Source organism: Psittacula echo, assembly GCF_963264785.1.
Source record: "Psittacula echo genome assembly, chromosome: 4".
NCBI classification, from domain to species: Eukaryota; Metazoa; Chordata; class Aves; order Psittaciformes; family Psittacidae; genus Psittacula; species Psittacula echo.
In genome coordinates, this window is record NC_137738.1 from 58,494,003 (window position 1) to 58,511,838 (window position 17,836).

General features: G+C 41.2%; 1 protein-coding gene across 1 annotated transcript in view; it reads left to right on the forward strand.

Moving 5' to 3' along the window:
* The window catches only part of LAMA4 (laminin subunit alpha 4), a 102,005-nt gene that overhangs the window by 26,886 nt on the left and 57,283 nt on the right, over positions 1 to 17,836 (forward strand). Inside the window, exons 3-4 of the mRNA XM_080615472.1 lie at positions 9,324 to 9,448; positions 13,444 to 13,524. Of these exons, the coding sequence (XP_080471598.1) occupies positions 9,324 to 9,448; positions 13,444 to 13,524 (206 nt within the window). The remainder of the gene's footprint in view (positions 1 to 9,323; positions 9,449 to 13,443; positions 13,525 to 17,836) is intronic.

Sequence of the window (17,836 nt, forward strand, 5' to 3'; positions counted from 1 at the left end):
GTTTGATAACGTGAGTTGCATTAGAATCAGTGGACAAAGCAGCCTTCCTTAAGAAGCACAGGAACGGAACTAGGCAAAGCCTATTGTGCCTGATGCTGGGAAAGGAAGGAGTAGGTACCTACATGGCTGGGAGTTTCTGCGATGGGATGGGACCATAGGATATCGGAGAGCTCATTATTTTCTCTGTCCTCATATTTTTAGGCATATTACTCCAAAAATTCCTACAGTGGTAACCACCACACCTGATAGTAAGACATAAGACTTTCTGCATTCAGCTAGTTTTTAGTAGGTTGTTAAAAAAAAAATCTATATTAATCCCATATTATTGTTGTCATCCTCTGTTTCGATCAGTATAGACCTGCTATCTCCCTGCTTCTGAGATGCAACAGTGTTTTATCACTTATGGACTCTCCACATTATAATCATGACTCACAGATGTTATAGAATGTGTTTAGCAAAAGACCTTTAGAAGAACTGATGTTCCTCAAGTTAAAAGTGTCTATGTTTGCATGTTTATTCACACTATGCAATAATTTAAACATGGAGGAAAAGAATATTTTCTTCAAGTCAAATCTAACAATAAAGGAAGACAACATGAAAGTAATAACAACATTGTGTTCAGTTGGTAGATAATTATTCTTTATAGTTTAAGTAATAACTAAGCTATAAGAACTGAAAAAATGAACAAGGCAGTATGAAAATGAGAAAGTACTCTACTTCAGAGGAGATGAAAATAAGGGTCCGACTCCATACAGTGCTCTAAGACCATCATATTATGCAAATCTCCCAAATCAATTTGGCAAATGTAGTTCCTACAGCATACAAATTAATGAAACTTTCATTGGCCTCTGCCCTGAATTTGAAATCAAATAAAATTAAACCCCTATTAATGATGCCTGAGGGTAAAGTACTCACATCTTTAATTTCTGCTGATATAAGTATCTATCTTAGAGTTCTGTTTCAAAACTTCTCTCAGCTTATTCACAGACTGTAAATCAGATCCACAAGTCTTTAAAAGCTTATTGAATGACACAATTAATGCATCAAAAATCCCATTGGGTAACCAGACAGAATAAATTATTGTAGACAGAGCCTTTCTTGCATAGATGCCCACATAAAACTGGTGCAGAAATTAATCGTGGTCCTGTGATTAAAACTGAAGGGCCACTAGATCCATTTTTCTTAGTGCAGAAAATCATCCAAGTGTTAGATGAGCAGCCAGCACAGTGTAAACTCAATTTATGATATAATACAATAAAGATGTCAAATAATGCTTAATTTCAAAAACACTATCTTGTGATGCATGTAAGGCTAGTACAGGAAGAAACACCAATTCTTTGTACAGATTTCAGACTTTGGACTTTGAATGTAACTTTCTCAATCCTAGCTGAAAGAAGAAAAGAAAGGTCACTTGCAGGGCCTTGATTTTGGAAAGTTGCTTGGTATATGTGATGTTAACTGGGTGAAACTGTAACAGCTGCAACTGGCAATCTGCAGATAGAGTGATGTGCATTTCTCCTGCATAAAGCCTGTCTGATTTTGCCCCTAATAACATATGAAGACATGAAGAAATGAAGGGAATGTTTTGCCTCCTTCACCATACACCAGGCTCTACCCCTCCAGCAACCTACAGCTGAGCTAGTTCTTTACAGCACCTCCACTGAGGGTTCAATATTTGAAAATTCAGACATGGGAGTAGGCTTCAGATGACTTGTCAGCTGAGTAGAACATCAGAGTGGCTGATATGGCCAACTCTGAAACAAGTGGCATATGAAGGTGAAACATCTTGTCTAAAACAATGAGCCCTCATATCATACGCAACTAGCACAATGTGCAGGGCTTTTCCATACTAAAAAAAATTGATTGCATACACTAGAAAAGAAAGTTGCTTGAGGTGGCTGCAATGTACTATGGCAATGGCTCCAGATGAACATAGTAAACTGGATTGAAAGGTTGAAAGGATTTTAAGAAGCTGGCTATCCAGACAAAATTTTTGTTGGGCTGAGTTATCAGTGTCCTTTCTGAGGTTTCTAATGTTAAAGGAGGTTAGAACTTCATAAATGCATGAAAACACATACACCCAAACAAGTAATCCTGAGAAAGCACTACAGCAGAAGGTGAAGGGTAAATTTGTTGGTGCACGCCTAAAAGTCTCTAAGTGCTTTGTTATCATCACAGTCCTGTATATCTGATCAATATGTGTATAAGACATCCAAAGACTACTCATAAATAAATAAATAAATAAATAAAACCTTTTTGGAAGAAGAAAGACCAAAGCATCATAACAGTGGAGAGGATAAATTCACTGGTATCCTTTCCAGCCTTTTATGGATTTTTTTACAATAGAGTATTGTCATACAAGTGATTTGTGTTGAAACATTTGGGTTTACAGCTGAGTGGAAAGGTTGGAATGGATTTGGCAGTTCTGCCCAAGAGGATAATATGTTCCACATGACTGCCAAGGCAAGTCTGGAGAATCGCCAGTAGATCTACAACTGCCCATCAAACATGAGCAAAAAGTAACAGGGGGCTAGCAAAACTTGCCAGCTTATTAGGTATTTCTGGCTTCATGAAGAGCCTTGCAGCTTACAGCCCACTGTTTCTTTCTCTAAATGGGCTACATCTATCTATAGGTTAGAAAGCTAACCAGAACTACAACAGTCTGGTGCTGAAAGGCAACCCTTGTCCAGAGCTTTTAGCATGCAGCAGTTGTCAAAAGCATTACTTCTTTTAATAGACCCATTTTCTCAGATACAGACATTTCCCTCCCTATTAGCTATGCTTAAACTTCATATTTGTTGTCCTAACTGGTTTGCTGTTGAAAACTTGCAACACTGACCCCTAATTTTGTTTCCATTCCCCATGCAGCCTGTGTAAGAGGCACGTAGGAATTCTGACCAAGGCTGCGAGGAAGGGCTGCTGTGGCTCTCACGTCTGCTCAGCTGCATTTCCCACAGTTAGCTAAGACAAGTGATGGATTGAGGAAGTAGAGGGCCAGGTTGCTTTGGCAAGACGTCAGCTCCCACTTCACTCATTAATACATGACAAGTTCTACAAACCAAAACTTTGACATAGAGGGAGGGGGTATGTTGACCCAAACTGGATCAGGAATCAAGTTTTGTTGCTATTCTCATTATTTAAGGTTGACAGATGTCTTCACTTTAGTAAAAGTTGCACAGTGATTAGTGTTTCCTTTTAGTGCCTCATCTTCTTCCATAAGAAATTCTGAAAATTAACATTGCATCTCATCCAAGGTGGCTGGAGAGAGAAGGCCTGAAATCATAAATCACAGAGATGAAAAAGATAAAACATGTACATCTCCTGGCTTTCATTCCATTATGCTGAAGCACTCTTTTTACTGTTATTATTTTGGGACAGCAATGAGCTCTGGCATGCTATGTAGCTCTGTAACCAGCATCTCCCAAATTTGGGGAAATCTAAATCTACATCCAGATATTATGCCTCAGGCCAACCTCCACTGGCCCAGCAATGAATACAGACAGACTGCACAGCAATGTAAACCACTTGCATCTCTTTACCTATGTAATGTATATACTGTTGTGTAATCTTTCTGCACTAACAGTTGTTAGAAGACTATCTCTCTGAAGAACAAGAAGTGAGAAAAGAAACAAAACAAACCCAAAGCAAAACCCAGCAGTTCCTGCTATGTTGTGACACTGACCGTTTTCAGCTGAAAATTGATATTCAGAATTCCTAACCAGGGTTTGAGGACACTTGCAGATTTCACAGATAATATTTAATACCCTAGGGTTTGGGAGTTTTGGTTTGTTGTACTAACTTCACCAGAAGCAGTAATGAGTATTAACTTTTGGTTGGCCCTGGAGAGTCTCCGTACCACCCAGCAGTAGGTGTCTAACACAGGTGCTCTGCACCATGCTGTGGCAGGTTCTGGGTTTTTTTACTTTTAGAGGGTACTGTTAGTCATCTGATGAAACAGTTTCCCTAGAACTGCCCACATGGCACATGTAATGAAGCTGGTGCTTTTGAAGACCATCAGAAGGAGCTCTCTTAAAGTTCAGGATTCTAAATTAAGGTGGGTCAGATTCCCACCTCTCAGATTTTCAGTTATATTCATTCATGAAAAAGTATGTTTGTCTTGTGCTGGTAAACTTGTCCTAGCACCGCTACCTCAAGAGAATCAACAAACTTTCCATTATTATTTTTCCACAAGTATATTTACTGAGCAGAACTGCATCACGTGAAGTGCTCTGTGGTCTCAGAACAGCGATTCCAGCTTTATTTTTCCAAGCAGATGAGTTCATGACCTCAGTGCTGACAAGCATTCTCAAGTAAACCCCCCCCAGCATCTTTTCCTGTGCTTTTCACACGTGTAAAGTATAGCTACAGTAAGGGCCAGGTAGAAATGCTCATCCTGATTGATGGTACTGAGTAAGAGACAAGTAATAAAACCAGTAAGGCATTTTCTAACATAGGAAAATACACTCCAGCCACTCTGACATTTGACAAGCTGCTGCTGGTGTACCAATGGATGAATGATTATATACTGCAGATTCATATAGAATCCAGGCTGCTATTATATTCAATTACTTCCTCTGAAGCTGACATGTTCATTGATTGTTGCTTTATGAAAATAAAGGTTATATTAACATGGCATATGGAAAGCATTGATCTTATAATTTTAACTTACTGTAATTTGAAACAATCTACAAAAAGCAGAGTATTATAAAGCCTAGTTGCGATACTTCTAGCTGCATAGTTGTACCTGTTTCCATGACCTTTACCGCGTCTCATTCTGTTCTGTACAAAGACAGAAAGCCATTTTCTTCTAAACCGCGGTTTTTGATGTCACTCCATATTTTCTAGAGATTTTTACTTCAGTGTGCCTTGTTTTTCAAAGGAAACGAAAACTATCGACTGCATTTCTTTATTAGAGAAAGTAGATACCAGTGTCACTAAACATATTTCTAAAATTTTGTGAATACATTTGAATGAACCACTGAGGCAGTGAAGGATGTGAGCAATGCCATACATAGTCCGATTTATAACATCAACCATAAATGGTGCCTTTCATTCTAACACATGTATGAACACCAGGACCAACAATAGCCCTTGAAATTCTCACAGCAAGGTACTTACTTAAAATCCTGTTTCACAAAAAAATCACCACAAATGGAATTCCATTTTTAAATTCCTCATTATTTCTCTGTCAAAAGTGATCCATTTAGAAGCAAAACACTTTTATTGTACTACCAATTCAGTGCCACCCAGCGCTGAGATTCACCCATGAGCTTCAGGAAGGGTGTCCTCCCTGCCTTCAAAGGTGTCTCCTAGGCTTATTGATGTCAGCAATCTTCTTGGAGATGCAAGCTAATGAAACGTAAAATATAGGGACACCTTTTTATCACTGTAAAAATATAATACTAAATAACCACAGGAGTTCTGACTTGTTAAATAAGATAAATCCACTTTTACATAATCACTAACCAGAGAAAGACTACAAAAGTGTCTCAAGCACTCAGCTAGCAGGGTCTTTAGGGTAAAAGAGCATTTTAGCACTTCCCTTCAGTTTAGAAGATGTAAAACACTGCAGATTTAAGGAGCATCATTTGCTGCCCTGCTCTGTTCATCGCAGTAGTATCTGAGCTTTGGAAACCAATAACAGATTTATTCTGATAATAACTATGTGTTGTTTGGAGAGCTGAGGACAAGAGAGATGAATTGAATTGTTCAGAGCACAAAGAGTGTGATGAAGGCTACTACTGAATGCAGCCCACCTGAGGCCTCTGCCAGTGCTTCAGACACAGAACTGCTCTTTCTCTTTGAGTGCTCAGTGGCCGCACACTCATCTCTCTCTTGTCGTACATTAACATTACTTTTTCATTGAACAACGACAAATGCAAACTTATGTTTAAAATCACATTAGATTTCTAGGCCTTCTGGCTCACACAGTGAGCCTCACAGTTAGTGCACTCCGGCCAGTGAGGAGTGTGATATCTGGACATATCCCCAGCAGCTGCCTGCTACTCTGCCCTCGCTCGTCCTCAATTTCTCTGCTCTCAACAAGTTTCTTCCCTCTTCCTCCTCTCCGTTCTAGTCAAGTTTTCTGTATTCTCACATTTTAGTTAAAATAACTCTCTGGTTTTCTGTACTCTCCTCTTTACAGCAAATATTACTATGGAAAACCACATAAAGGTGTAGAGATAAAGCTCTACAACTACTAGAGTCTCATCTAAAGATCCATGGAAAAAGAAATTTACTTTTTTCCTTTCCTTATCATATTTTATTTGCTGTAGAGATCTCTGGCCAAATCACAGCCTTGCAGAAATAAATAATTGCTGTGCAATGACTATAAAAAATATAGCAAGACAAGCAAAGTCTTATACAATCAAAAAAGGTCTGAGCTAAATTAGTGAGTACTAAGTGGGGGGCTTTAATGGAAATCAAATAAGGAAGACTGGCTAAAAAAGATCAGATGGGTTTTCACAAGGGTGAGTATCCTTTACTAAAATTACACTTTGTAATGCGGATTGATGATATCTGGACACAGACTTAGAAAAAAACCAAAAAAACCTCAGAATATCAACATTGCCAGGACAGGATTCTGCCACTTAATCACAGTTACAATATCCAGATTTAGCAATGCCTGTGCAAGTGAAACTCGGCTATTCTCAATAAATGCATTTGCTGATCACATGCCTCTCTCCTCATTTTCTTCTTCAAAGAACACACCATGTTTGGAGTAGAAAGTGAGTTTCAAATCTGCAGGGACTGGCTCAGGTAAAACACTAGTAAGCTGAGCTCATCCAACCCCAACCCGGCACTGCTGAAGAAGTTCCAGCCACAGAGAGGCCAAGGTGCCCCTTGCCCCATGCTGATGAGGTCCCTCCTGCTGTGAGTGCTCCTGAAATCCCACTCCCAGGTTCCCTGTTATTTCAGGGAATGCCAGCTGCTGACAGCACAGCAACTTCTGTGATGGGATTAAATGACTGCTGGAAAATAAACTGCGGCACCACTGTCATGTTCCCAGCAACTGCACCAAATCTGAGCTCCCAGGCAGGGCTCAGTCAAAAGTCTCTGCAGCCCATATTGAGTCTCCAGTGGTGGCAATAGGAGATGCTGTTTGGGGAGGGTACCTAGCCTGGCCCACTCCTGAAGTCTCCATTTCATACTCCACTAGCAAACACAATTGCTTAATTAGGGTATGTTAGAGGGCACATACCTCCTGAGTCTTTTTAATACCCATTTAATACCCATTTATGAACCTGTTGCCCATGAATTTCCCCTTTTGTCACCGCAAATACTGCCAACTCCTGACAGCAACTTGCAGAAATTTCTTACCTTTTGTGTAGGGAAGCACCTTTTCAAGTCAGTGCCCCTCAGCTGCTGTATCACAGGAACTGGGTGAGCTACTGTTCTGCATTCAGCTTATTCACTAATTTTGCGATTTTACATCACCCAAACACACCCTCCTGCCAGCCCTTCTCTCCCAGCTGAGCAGCTTTAGCATTTCTGGTCTCTGATTGTAAGACACTGGTAAATACCAAACAAAACTGGTCTCAGAAACAGTTTATCTCCTAGTTTCTCACCTAGGTGGCACAAATAGTGACACTTCACCAGTCCGAAAAGTGACTGTTGCATCATGCCCTTTGCTTCCTAGCCTTTATCAACTTTCAGTTTATAAAAGGAAATTTCTTCAAGTCCCCTGACAACTTAGTTGGCTTTTCTGAAAGTCCAGGTATGTCATCCCTTCTGGTTCCACTTCATACACTTGCTTATTTGCACCATTATACAGCAAGTTGGGGAAGCAGAAGCTCCTGAATCAGATTATGCTTAGTCATGTACTGGGAGATCTTCTTTATTATACACACTGTCATCTTACCAGGGATGGAAATCATATCTATCAGTCTGCAATTCCCATGATCCACTGTTTGTAGGTCAGAAGAGGATAGAATCGAGCATATTAACCCAAAACAACAGCTAATATGCACTGACATAGTTCTCCACATATTTCTGCCATAGAGCTGACTCTTTGCTGCCTCAAGCCTCTCAGCTGTTTGCATGTGTACTGTATTGGTACAAAGTGGTGTAGCTGCAGAATTCTGATTTAGGAACATTGCAAAACTCATTGCACAGTTGCAAGAAAGAGAAGGACTTCTGCACCCTTCCTACTCCTTATTTGGTGAGACATATAGATAGACAGAATTTGGAGGGTTGTGAGGTTCTGATGACAACTTCTTGTTATTTTGCTGAAGTGGAAAGTGGGACAGGAGTCTGCAGGAATCCCGCAGTGTGCAGGAGCATGGTTCACGCACTCAGCAACAGTCACCCACCGCCTTCACATGTGCCTAGGGAAACCCCACATAATCTGTGGCATCTAAGAGCGTTTACTAGTAAACCAAAACATGTAGCAGAACTTGAAAATTCCATTTAGAATTGCTTACAGCAAATCTTGACATGTTTAACCAAAAATGTTTCCTGAGAGGTACAGTTTTGTACCAAGCATCATGAAATATTTTGCAACACATACTCTGCAAGAATTGCCACACCTTGATTTACTTCCATGGAGCTCCAACAATAGCAGCTGGTGGCTGATTTGCCCCAGCATGAAGAAGTATATTTCCTCATAAACATTAAATTGTGGAGATGAAACTTGCTTATAAAGTAAATGACATTGCACACTGTTGCCCTGTATCTTATAGAAAGGCCACTTAGAAAAGTTTCCTGCTTCTCTCCATTAAGAGGACTTTCTTTAAGGCTGAGAACAAGGAGTAGTAATAACACATCCCTTCATGCTGTAACACTACTCATCTCAGGAAAAAAAGCATCAGAGACACTGATGTATCACCCTTTGCAGGCAGATTCCCCCAATGCTCTTTTCCAGTCATCAAAGTCCAAGAAGAAGCTATGCTGAATTTTGTACCTACACTGAAATCTGCTGATAGTATTTACCAGCAGATATTTTTTGGTTTGGTTTCAGTGAAAGGAATCTTTTATGCTAGCACACGCAATGCAAAACAGGGCTGCCAGCTACACCTGAATAACTCTGACATCTCTGACAACAGGCAGTAGAGCTTCTGCTCCAGCACCTGGCAGGCATGTGTATCTGTTTTGTCCTGTACCGCACCTTGCCAACATTTGCTAGCTAGTCAGTGTGATAATTGATAGTATTTTTATTTGCAGCAGTGCTAGCTGGTTTGGCTGCCTCTGTCAATACCTTGAAGGGTTGGGGTCTGGCATCTGCCCCTATTCTTCTTGGCCAGGTCTTCAGCTAAATTATTTCATTCTGATTTAGGCAGCACTTCCATTTAACTTTTATCACTCTTTCTATGTTTCTACTGAAGGACTGCCAGAGAAACACAACAGGACAGCACTGCGAGCAATGTCCAGATGGCTTTATTGGTGACAGTGTCCAAGGAGTCCCCACATTCTGCCAGCCCTGCCCCTGTCCCCTGCCAGCACTTGCCAAGTAAGTGAAGAGTCTTTGCTTTTCTTTGATTTGGGCTGGCTTGGCCCCTTTCCGAGGTGGGGTCAGCATTCCTTCCTGGATGCTGTAGGCAAGGGCTGCAGTCCCTGACAACTGGGGGAAAATAAGAGGACTACCAGTTGCTCACAAAACCACAGGAAACAGCATTTCATTTAGAAGATGCAAAATATCCTTAAGTGCTCATATCAGTTCTTACCAAGAGGGAGCAGAAAATATTTGACCAAATTCAAGTCCACCCTCTTTCATGTAGGAGAAATTATTCAGCTGTCTGGTTACTCTTAAGAATCCCTTAAAGACAAATTCCCAGAGAAGATGGCATCAGGGATATATATAGTTCAGACAGACAGAAAGATCAGTCCATGACTTCTGGAGGGTAAAACCAACCACAAAAGAAAACCATAGCCTGGCACTCTCCTAAGTCAACAGCAGATGGATCTGGTTAGTACAGTAACAGCTGGAAGGGCTGGAGGACCCTGTGAAAGCTACGGTGCCTCTTCAGCTGATGGCCAGCTACCTTTGGGTAAGAAACTCTGAAGCCTGACAGAAAAAGAAGACCAAGTCAAAGAGCTCCAGCTGTTATATACTTTGCACCTTCAGAAGAAGCGAATAGCTACGAACCATGGCCAGTTACTAGAAACCTTTAGTGGCATGTCAGTAGTGCACCTGAAAGAAATTATCAACTTCCTCTTGCTTGAGGTCCGTCCCCTGGGAGACAAGCATCTATGCAAATTCCTCTTTAGTGCACAGAGGAGATGCTAGGAAATAGTTGCCTTTGCGTTGAAGCTGTTTTTTCAGTGAGCTACTTACTCCACTTGTGTTCTTTCCCATTCTGCTTTCAGCAAGGCTTCTCAGCAAAGGGGAATTTCCTCACTGTGTTTGTTTACTGTTGCTATGGGATTACTCATACAGCCTTAAGATGGGATGAGCTGCATTTTGCTCAGCTGCTCAATGGCATGGGCTCAAAATGGCCACAGAGCAAATTAACTCTGGCCAGTCTCTTGCAGATCACCTCTTGGCTTCCTCAGTGAGCTGCAGACATGCGAGAAGGGCTGTGGGGTGAGGAGCAGCTATTGTTGAAAAACTGCAGCTTTGCCTGGATTAGAGATAAAATCCTCCAGAGACAAGGAAAGAACCTGGCTTTGCTCAAATGTAGACAGGCATAAGAGTGAGCGAACTCACAGATGATGCCGACCACTTCCTCCAGTTTCAGTAGTGGCTGTAAACGCCAGAAATAGAAATACAACGGTTGGAAGCAGCGATTTTTCCTTAGCAAAGAAAGTGGGGGGGGTTTCTTCCACCTGTTGGTCACACTTTAGTGTAAGGAGCTGTTCTCTCAACCACAACCTGGGCTACACATACCTAAGGCACTGCCTCACAAGACTCAGTCTTTATTAAGCACGGTCAGTCAAGCAAGGTCTAGTCTGCCCTCCCTACAGTGCAATTTGACAGAGCATGGCTGGGTCTGCATTCACCCAGACAGACCCCAGCCCAGTCCTGCAGCCCACCAGTCCTGCAGCAGTGTCCCTGACAGCAGGAACCCAGCCAGCCCACCCAGCCAGGCTCAGTGTGGTGGGACCAGCAATGGCTTGAGCTACAGGCTGTCGTCTCTGCCAGCACTATGGGAGATGACCGCAGAGGCCACAGAGTGTTCCCTGCTCCAGCATGCTCCTTAGCTCTTCTACTAGAGGTTTAATGCCTCTCTTATTTCAGACTACTAGAGATAAGGAAGCCCCGAACACAAAAGGACAGCAGTGTGGGACAGGAAAGGGAGCACAACAGTTTTAAGAAGCCTGAATGCAGATGCTTTAACTTTAGCAGCAGTATAAGACTTGAACTTGATGATCCTCGTGGGTCCATCTCAGTATATTCCATGTTCTGCCCCCTCAAAAATACCTCAGCAAAAATCCACTTCAATTTTTCAGGGTTTTCCCTCAGAAAAGTCCTGAAGGCGATAGTTAAAGGAATATCCGATCCCAGTTTAAATAACATGCAGAAATTGCCTGTTCAGCTTCTCGCATGAGACAGACTTGACCACAGCCATAGCCTTCAGCTGCAGCTGGAATAGGCAGATAATAATGATTGAGCAACATTCAGCCTTGCACAACTAAACTGAAAGAATAACTGTTCTTTCTTTATTTTTTCTTTTTTCTCCATTAGTCCTACTCCATTTATATTAAAGCAAAACAGTAGCTCTACCAGAAAGCAGAGAAGTATTAAAAGCCTTAAATAAAGAACATCCAAAGGATGTTGGTTTGTATTCTGTTTTACCTTGGAAATAGCCAGTGAATTCATAATATGTGGACAAAGGGACCAAATCTGTAAACCGACAGACTCACGACATACATATTTTTTCTTGGAATTCATCTGTGTGTCTCTAGATTTTCTGACCAGAGTATCTTCATATCTGCTATTCTGGGAAGCTTTGGAATAACTTTTGGACATTACATATAAAGTCTAATATAATTTCTTTGGAATAAAAAAAGGAGGATAGAAATTGCTTCCCAGTCCAGCAGATATTACTTCCTAGTCCAGCAGATGTTACTTCTTTTCAAACCCTAGGGAATTGCATGAAGTTTTTTTCCCCAAAAGACCACAAAAAATATAAAACTTCAGGAAGGCTTCAGTCTTATTTCATAACTTAAATCCACAATGTGATTTTTTCAACCACGTGAAGGATTTGGCCTCTGTAAAAGAAGTGGAAATCTGCCAAACAGTTACGATTTTCTCAATATGTTCTCACAAAAGCTTTACAGAAGTTAATTTGTGAATTCTGTGAGAAGAGTCTCATTTCATGTTCTCTCTGGTTATACGAAATATTTTGAGACAACAGACATCCAGACACAGATTTATTTGACCGTTGTTTTGCAACCAGCTGAGAAATGCTGGTGGAAACTGAAATTATGCAGGAATTCTTGTCACCTTTCAATGCTCCTTTCTGGAACAAGGGGGAAAAAAAGCATGGATCCTGCCTTTCCCATGGCTCCGAGCCTTTTGTCCTTCTGTATGAAAGAGACACAACCTGGCCACAGCTGCCCAACATTGTGTGACTCAGGAACTGCATTTTAGCAACCACGGTCCTGCGACTGGCAACTGCTGCCACTCACTACTCTGCTCACATTCCAGTTCTGGCAGGAATTTACCCACCCATATTGCAAACTAATTGGAAACATCTGTATGTCTTTTTCTTGCATATGCATTTAAGCCATGTCTGTCATGTGTTTGAAGCATATACAATTTGCAATTTCCACATCTGCTGCTGCTGTTTCTTGGGTCTCATATTTAGTTAAACATTTGTTAAATCCTGAAAACATAAGAAATAAGGGAATCCACGATTTTGAATCATGGCAGTGAAAATTACACCCCAAGCTATTACTGCAATCAGTTTCACTACTTGGCATGATGGTCTAAGAAGAGGCCCCAGACTCATTCCAGCTTACTCAGAGATATCAGAGCAGCCTTGGTTACAACAAATGAGGTCAGTTCTCACAACTTGGTACTTCCAGATTGGATCTGAGAAAAACTGTAGGATTTGCATAGGAAACTGCTGCACTCATTCCAGAATCTGAGTTCCTGAAGCGTTCATTGCAATGTTTTCATAAGCAATACTTTAACCCTTAGAATAAGACCCAGGATGCAATTACTTCTGCACAACATACACATTTATCCTAAGTCTCTTATCTAAAATATGTGTATCAAAACCTCTCTGAACTACACTGCAAGCAAATCTTATATCTATGTATCTGTACTCATATAGCTCCGTGGTACTAGATATTAATTAGTGCTTTCTACACCAATTTAAAAGACTAAAACAGAGGTATAATGTGAATAACATACAGAGCCCAAGAATACCTATTCACCAATGAGTAACCAGAGCCACAGTTCACACTGACAGCAAATGGCCATAATGTAATAAAGAAATACTCCCAAGTGTTTGCCATTACATGCTATTCTAACTATTCATTCTAATGAAATTCCAGCTTTGCAGTCTCCTGTTACAGAAAAAGTGGAAGCGTGCGCTGTGTTTGTAAGGAAAACTATGCAGGACCCAACTGTGAAAGGTAAGAAACTAATAGGATGACTTGCTGCTCAACAATACTGAAGTCCAGAAGTCTCTGTAGGAATCTTCCCATATGTGGGAGAAAGCTTGTGCATGTATTTTCATCAGGTTGAATCATGTCTGTTAAAGGATCTCATTCCCTAAAAACCATAAGAATCTGCCATGGAGACGTGTCAAGGTAAGACAGACATTTACATCTGATGTATTTTGATTGAGTTCTTGGGCTTTGTGGTAATCTTCCTAACAGGAATACAATTTAAAAATCAAAATACAAAACACAAATCAGAAACAGCAGCTGAAGGGAAAAACAACAACAACCACATATATGCCTCTTGCAATTCACAGCCCTAAAACACACAGCAGGCTTCTACCAAATACCTTTTTTCAAAAGCAAAGAAGAAAATCCATCATCTGGTCAAATTCCTAATGAGCAGATGCAGCTTTTTTAGTTAAATTTTAAATGTACTTCACAGATGTAACTCAATAAAGTTAAACACCCAACCATAGGCTAGTGTTGCTTTTCAACTTTCCCTTATGCCCATAAACAATTTCCAGTAAATATCCTCTAAATAACAAAGTACTCAAATAAATGGAGCTATACAGCAGAAATATAATTTACTCTCCTCTCTTGCAGAGCACAATCTTGCTCACTATGACACACATGGATAATGTTTCAACAAATGCCAGAGGCCTGATTATAATTTAGAAATTTTCCTTGAGTGGCCAGTAAATTAAAACAGCTCTAAGACAAAGACCGAAGGGTACAGGATGCCTCAGACACAGGCTGATGTGAACTGGCCGTTCAGGACAGCTTCCTGAACACTTCATTTTGATTTTCTTTAAAGCTCCTGAAGTATTTAAGACTTCAGTCCCCTATCATTAACGGGCAAGTCTTGAATTCAAGTGATACTGAACATAAATATCAGAGAAGGGGGAAAGGGGAGGCTTAAGATGCAAAGAGAAATCAATATGAAAAAGGCAAGATGAAAAAAAGGTGAAGGCTTTTGCCCTTACAGATGATTCAAACACATCAGCATATTACCTCTGCATCTCTAACATGGTGACAGCAATAGTGAAAGCCCTTTAGACAGATGGCTCAAAAATAAAAAAAACACAACCCTTGCTTCCAGGCCTATGGCTGTATTCTTTTGTTCTTCCAAAATGTCAGATTTATACACAAAGGATAATGCAGACAATTAAAAGGTCAGTGAGGTTTCTTAATGGTTATTAAAATGTCAACTTAGACTACAAGCAATTCAAATCCTATGAAATGAATAGCAGATGCATAGTAACAGCAGAAAATAGCATCGGCTTTGTTTTCTAATAGCCACTACCCAGACTGACACAATGCATGTGTCTCAAAGAAGGCAAAGCTTTGTAGATGTGTTAGAAAAAGCTACAGAAAGAAATCAGCCTGTCCTGGTCACTATATTAAGTCCTTGACTAACTGCTGAGGTAGGTAGCAAGCAGCAACAAACAAGACTTTCCTACTGGTAAGCTCCTGGTCCTACTCTTATTTGTGCCAGAAACATCAAAGTACATTTTAAAGACTGATGAGAAATGCATTGCTTGTGCCCATCCACTTGCTGAAAAGCAAGACCTTGCCTTGCACACTCTGCTGCTGGGCACTGCCACCACTCCCTACTCCCATTGGTACCTACAATACCATCAATATGCTGGCAGGAGGACTGGGGGATCCTGAGCATTGCCCCTGTCCATCCCCTCAGCACACATAGATGCTTGTTTCCCCAGAGAGGAAGGCTACATCCTCCTCACTGCTCTCCCTCCCAGCTCTCTGCAGTGATCGGTGAAGGGCACCACGGGGCAGTAAGCTGCAGGACACCCCTCCATGCGGTGTGTGTGGGATCTCCAGAGCTGCACACCAGGAGGCAATCTCCTCCATTTCCTCTGGCATTCATGTAGGAGGCTTTCCTGTGCTGCTCCAGGGGCTTGGCACAAACCTATCCACTTCATGTTTGCCAGCAAATGGTGTTGTGAGATCACGAAAGCCTTTGCTAGGACTGAGAAAAACAGCTTCCCAATTTGAGATTTAGGAATGAATCATCTTGCTCACGGACTTCAGCAGTAAGGCATTAAGGCAGTAGTGGATGAAATCTAGGTTTAGTTAATGCCCAAATGTTAAAAAAGGTTAACTGAACTAATGATACCTTAGTGTCCACAGTGAATAAACATAAAAGGTTCTTTTGGTATTGCCAGGGAAGAGGAAGTTAATTTCTTACTCACCAATAATTACAGGAAGCAAACATGGCTACAGAATGAAACAAAAATAACTTAGCAGATAATTATGGGAGAGGAAATATTTGTTGTTAGCAACGAATACAACAGAGGAAAAGACATTTACCCCAGGGCTCCTCTTTTTCAGGTCATAAGGGGCAGAGATGGAGCAATATGTTTCCATTCAGTTGCTTCTGCTCTTCTCACGTGCTACCAAGTATTCAAAAGGAGGCTCAGTGCAATTCAGCCTTATGAGATACACTGAGTGGCAAAGCGAAGGAGAAAGTGAAGGTGGCACATTTATTTTCAGCTTTTAAAGTTTCTAGTTGTTTTAGACAGCAACTCCAGATTAAGAGATATGCCTAATAAAAGTGAGTCAGATGGTCATAAAAAGCAGCACTCGTGAGGACGTGAGGAACTGTCAACTGTGTCTCTGGCAAGTGAGCTGAATGGTGTATTTCAGAAAAGAAGAAAAAAAATCACCTTGTCCTGCTCCTTGAGAGGGCAGACGTTGCGGGCCTGATAGAAATAGCACGCAGTCTTTGGTAGATGATAGCTGAAAGCCAGAGCTGGGTAGTGGTAAGCAACATGCTGGTCTGGGCCCAGCACTGCTCAGTGGCTTCTGTGACTTGGCCACATTAGGCAGATGATCATTTGGGAAATACCTAAATACAGAAAATTAAAAAGCAACTCTTCAAAATGTTGACAGCTCAAAATAAATCAAATATTAAAAAAAAGAAAACAAAAAAATAAAACCCCAAACAACCACCGAGGGGGGGTTTCTTGATCAAACTTCACAAACATACTGAAATTCTGAAATTTGGGAAAATACTGTAATTTCATATTGGCTGACATATTATGACATCATAGTAAAAATTTTGGCATGACTGAATAGTACTGTTACCCATCACTGCCTGCTCAAGTTCCCATGGGAATGGGGACTGACTCCACCAAAGTCAATTAAATCACACTCTGCACTCAGTGTCACATTCACAGTTCTTTCAGGGGTGCATATAACTCCCGGTCACACTTTTGTTCTTCACATCTGGGTCACCCATATGATAAGATCTGCACCAAAGATTCTGGCAGTGCTGCAAAGAGACAGTCTTTGTCACTGGCAAAAGCAGGATTTGAGGCAGCCAAGTTTTTCATATTAAGATGCTTAAAATTTTATGTGTTTTTTTCTGAAGGGTTCAGGACTGGAACATGAACAAAGCAGCACTGAGGAAATTACTTTATTAAAAAATAAATAAATCAGCAAATGTAGGAACAGATCAAAACTGGAATCTCTTATCAGATCTCCCATATTTTCATTATTCAGACATTGCAGAACCTGGATTTGACTATGTTCATATTTTAGGAGACAAGACCTTGCTCAGGTCCCCATCCAGAACGTGGGAAAATTAAACTAAACTGCCTGAGAGCTCACCCTTCCCACCCACAAACAGCGGAACAAACAGCATCATAAAACAGGACTTTATGGATTGGAGAAAAGACAAGGGCAACAGGGTGATAAAACAGGATGAAGTACAATAACTCCTCCTTACCTAAATCACTGCAACAACTATTCAATCCTCTGATTTCTTCAGTCAGCAATTGCTACACCAGCTAGTTATCCCCTTCCCTGCAGTAGTTCTTCATTCCCATTTTGGGAGGTATAAGTCCCTGATCTCTGTTCCCCAGGCTGTTGGGTCATGGACCCTCCTGCCACTCCGCAGTGACACCATGAACAGTGCATGTTACCCCTAACCCCCCAGTCCATCAGCCACTCTTCCACACTGCTCCAGCCACCAGCTCCTCCAGTGATGCCCTTGTTTGAAACCCATGAGCTGCTCCATGCCCACTCTGGTGCCAGCTCTGTTCGCCTCACTAGTTGTTTTGTAAAAGTTCCTCTAGCTTGTAGGATTAAGCACTTGTCGCGGTTTAAGCCCAGGCCATAAATTAGAACCACGCAGTCTACTTCCCCCCTAACCCTTTCTTCCCCCTTCTGGAGGGACAGGGAGGAGAATTGAAAGAATGCAACTCCCACGGGTTGAGATAAGAACAGTTTAATAACTAAGGTATAACACAAATCACTA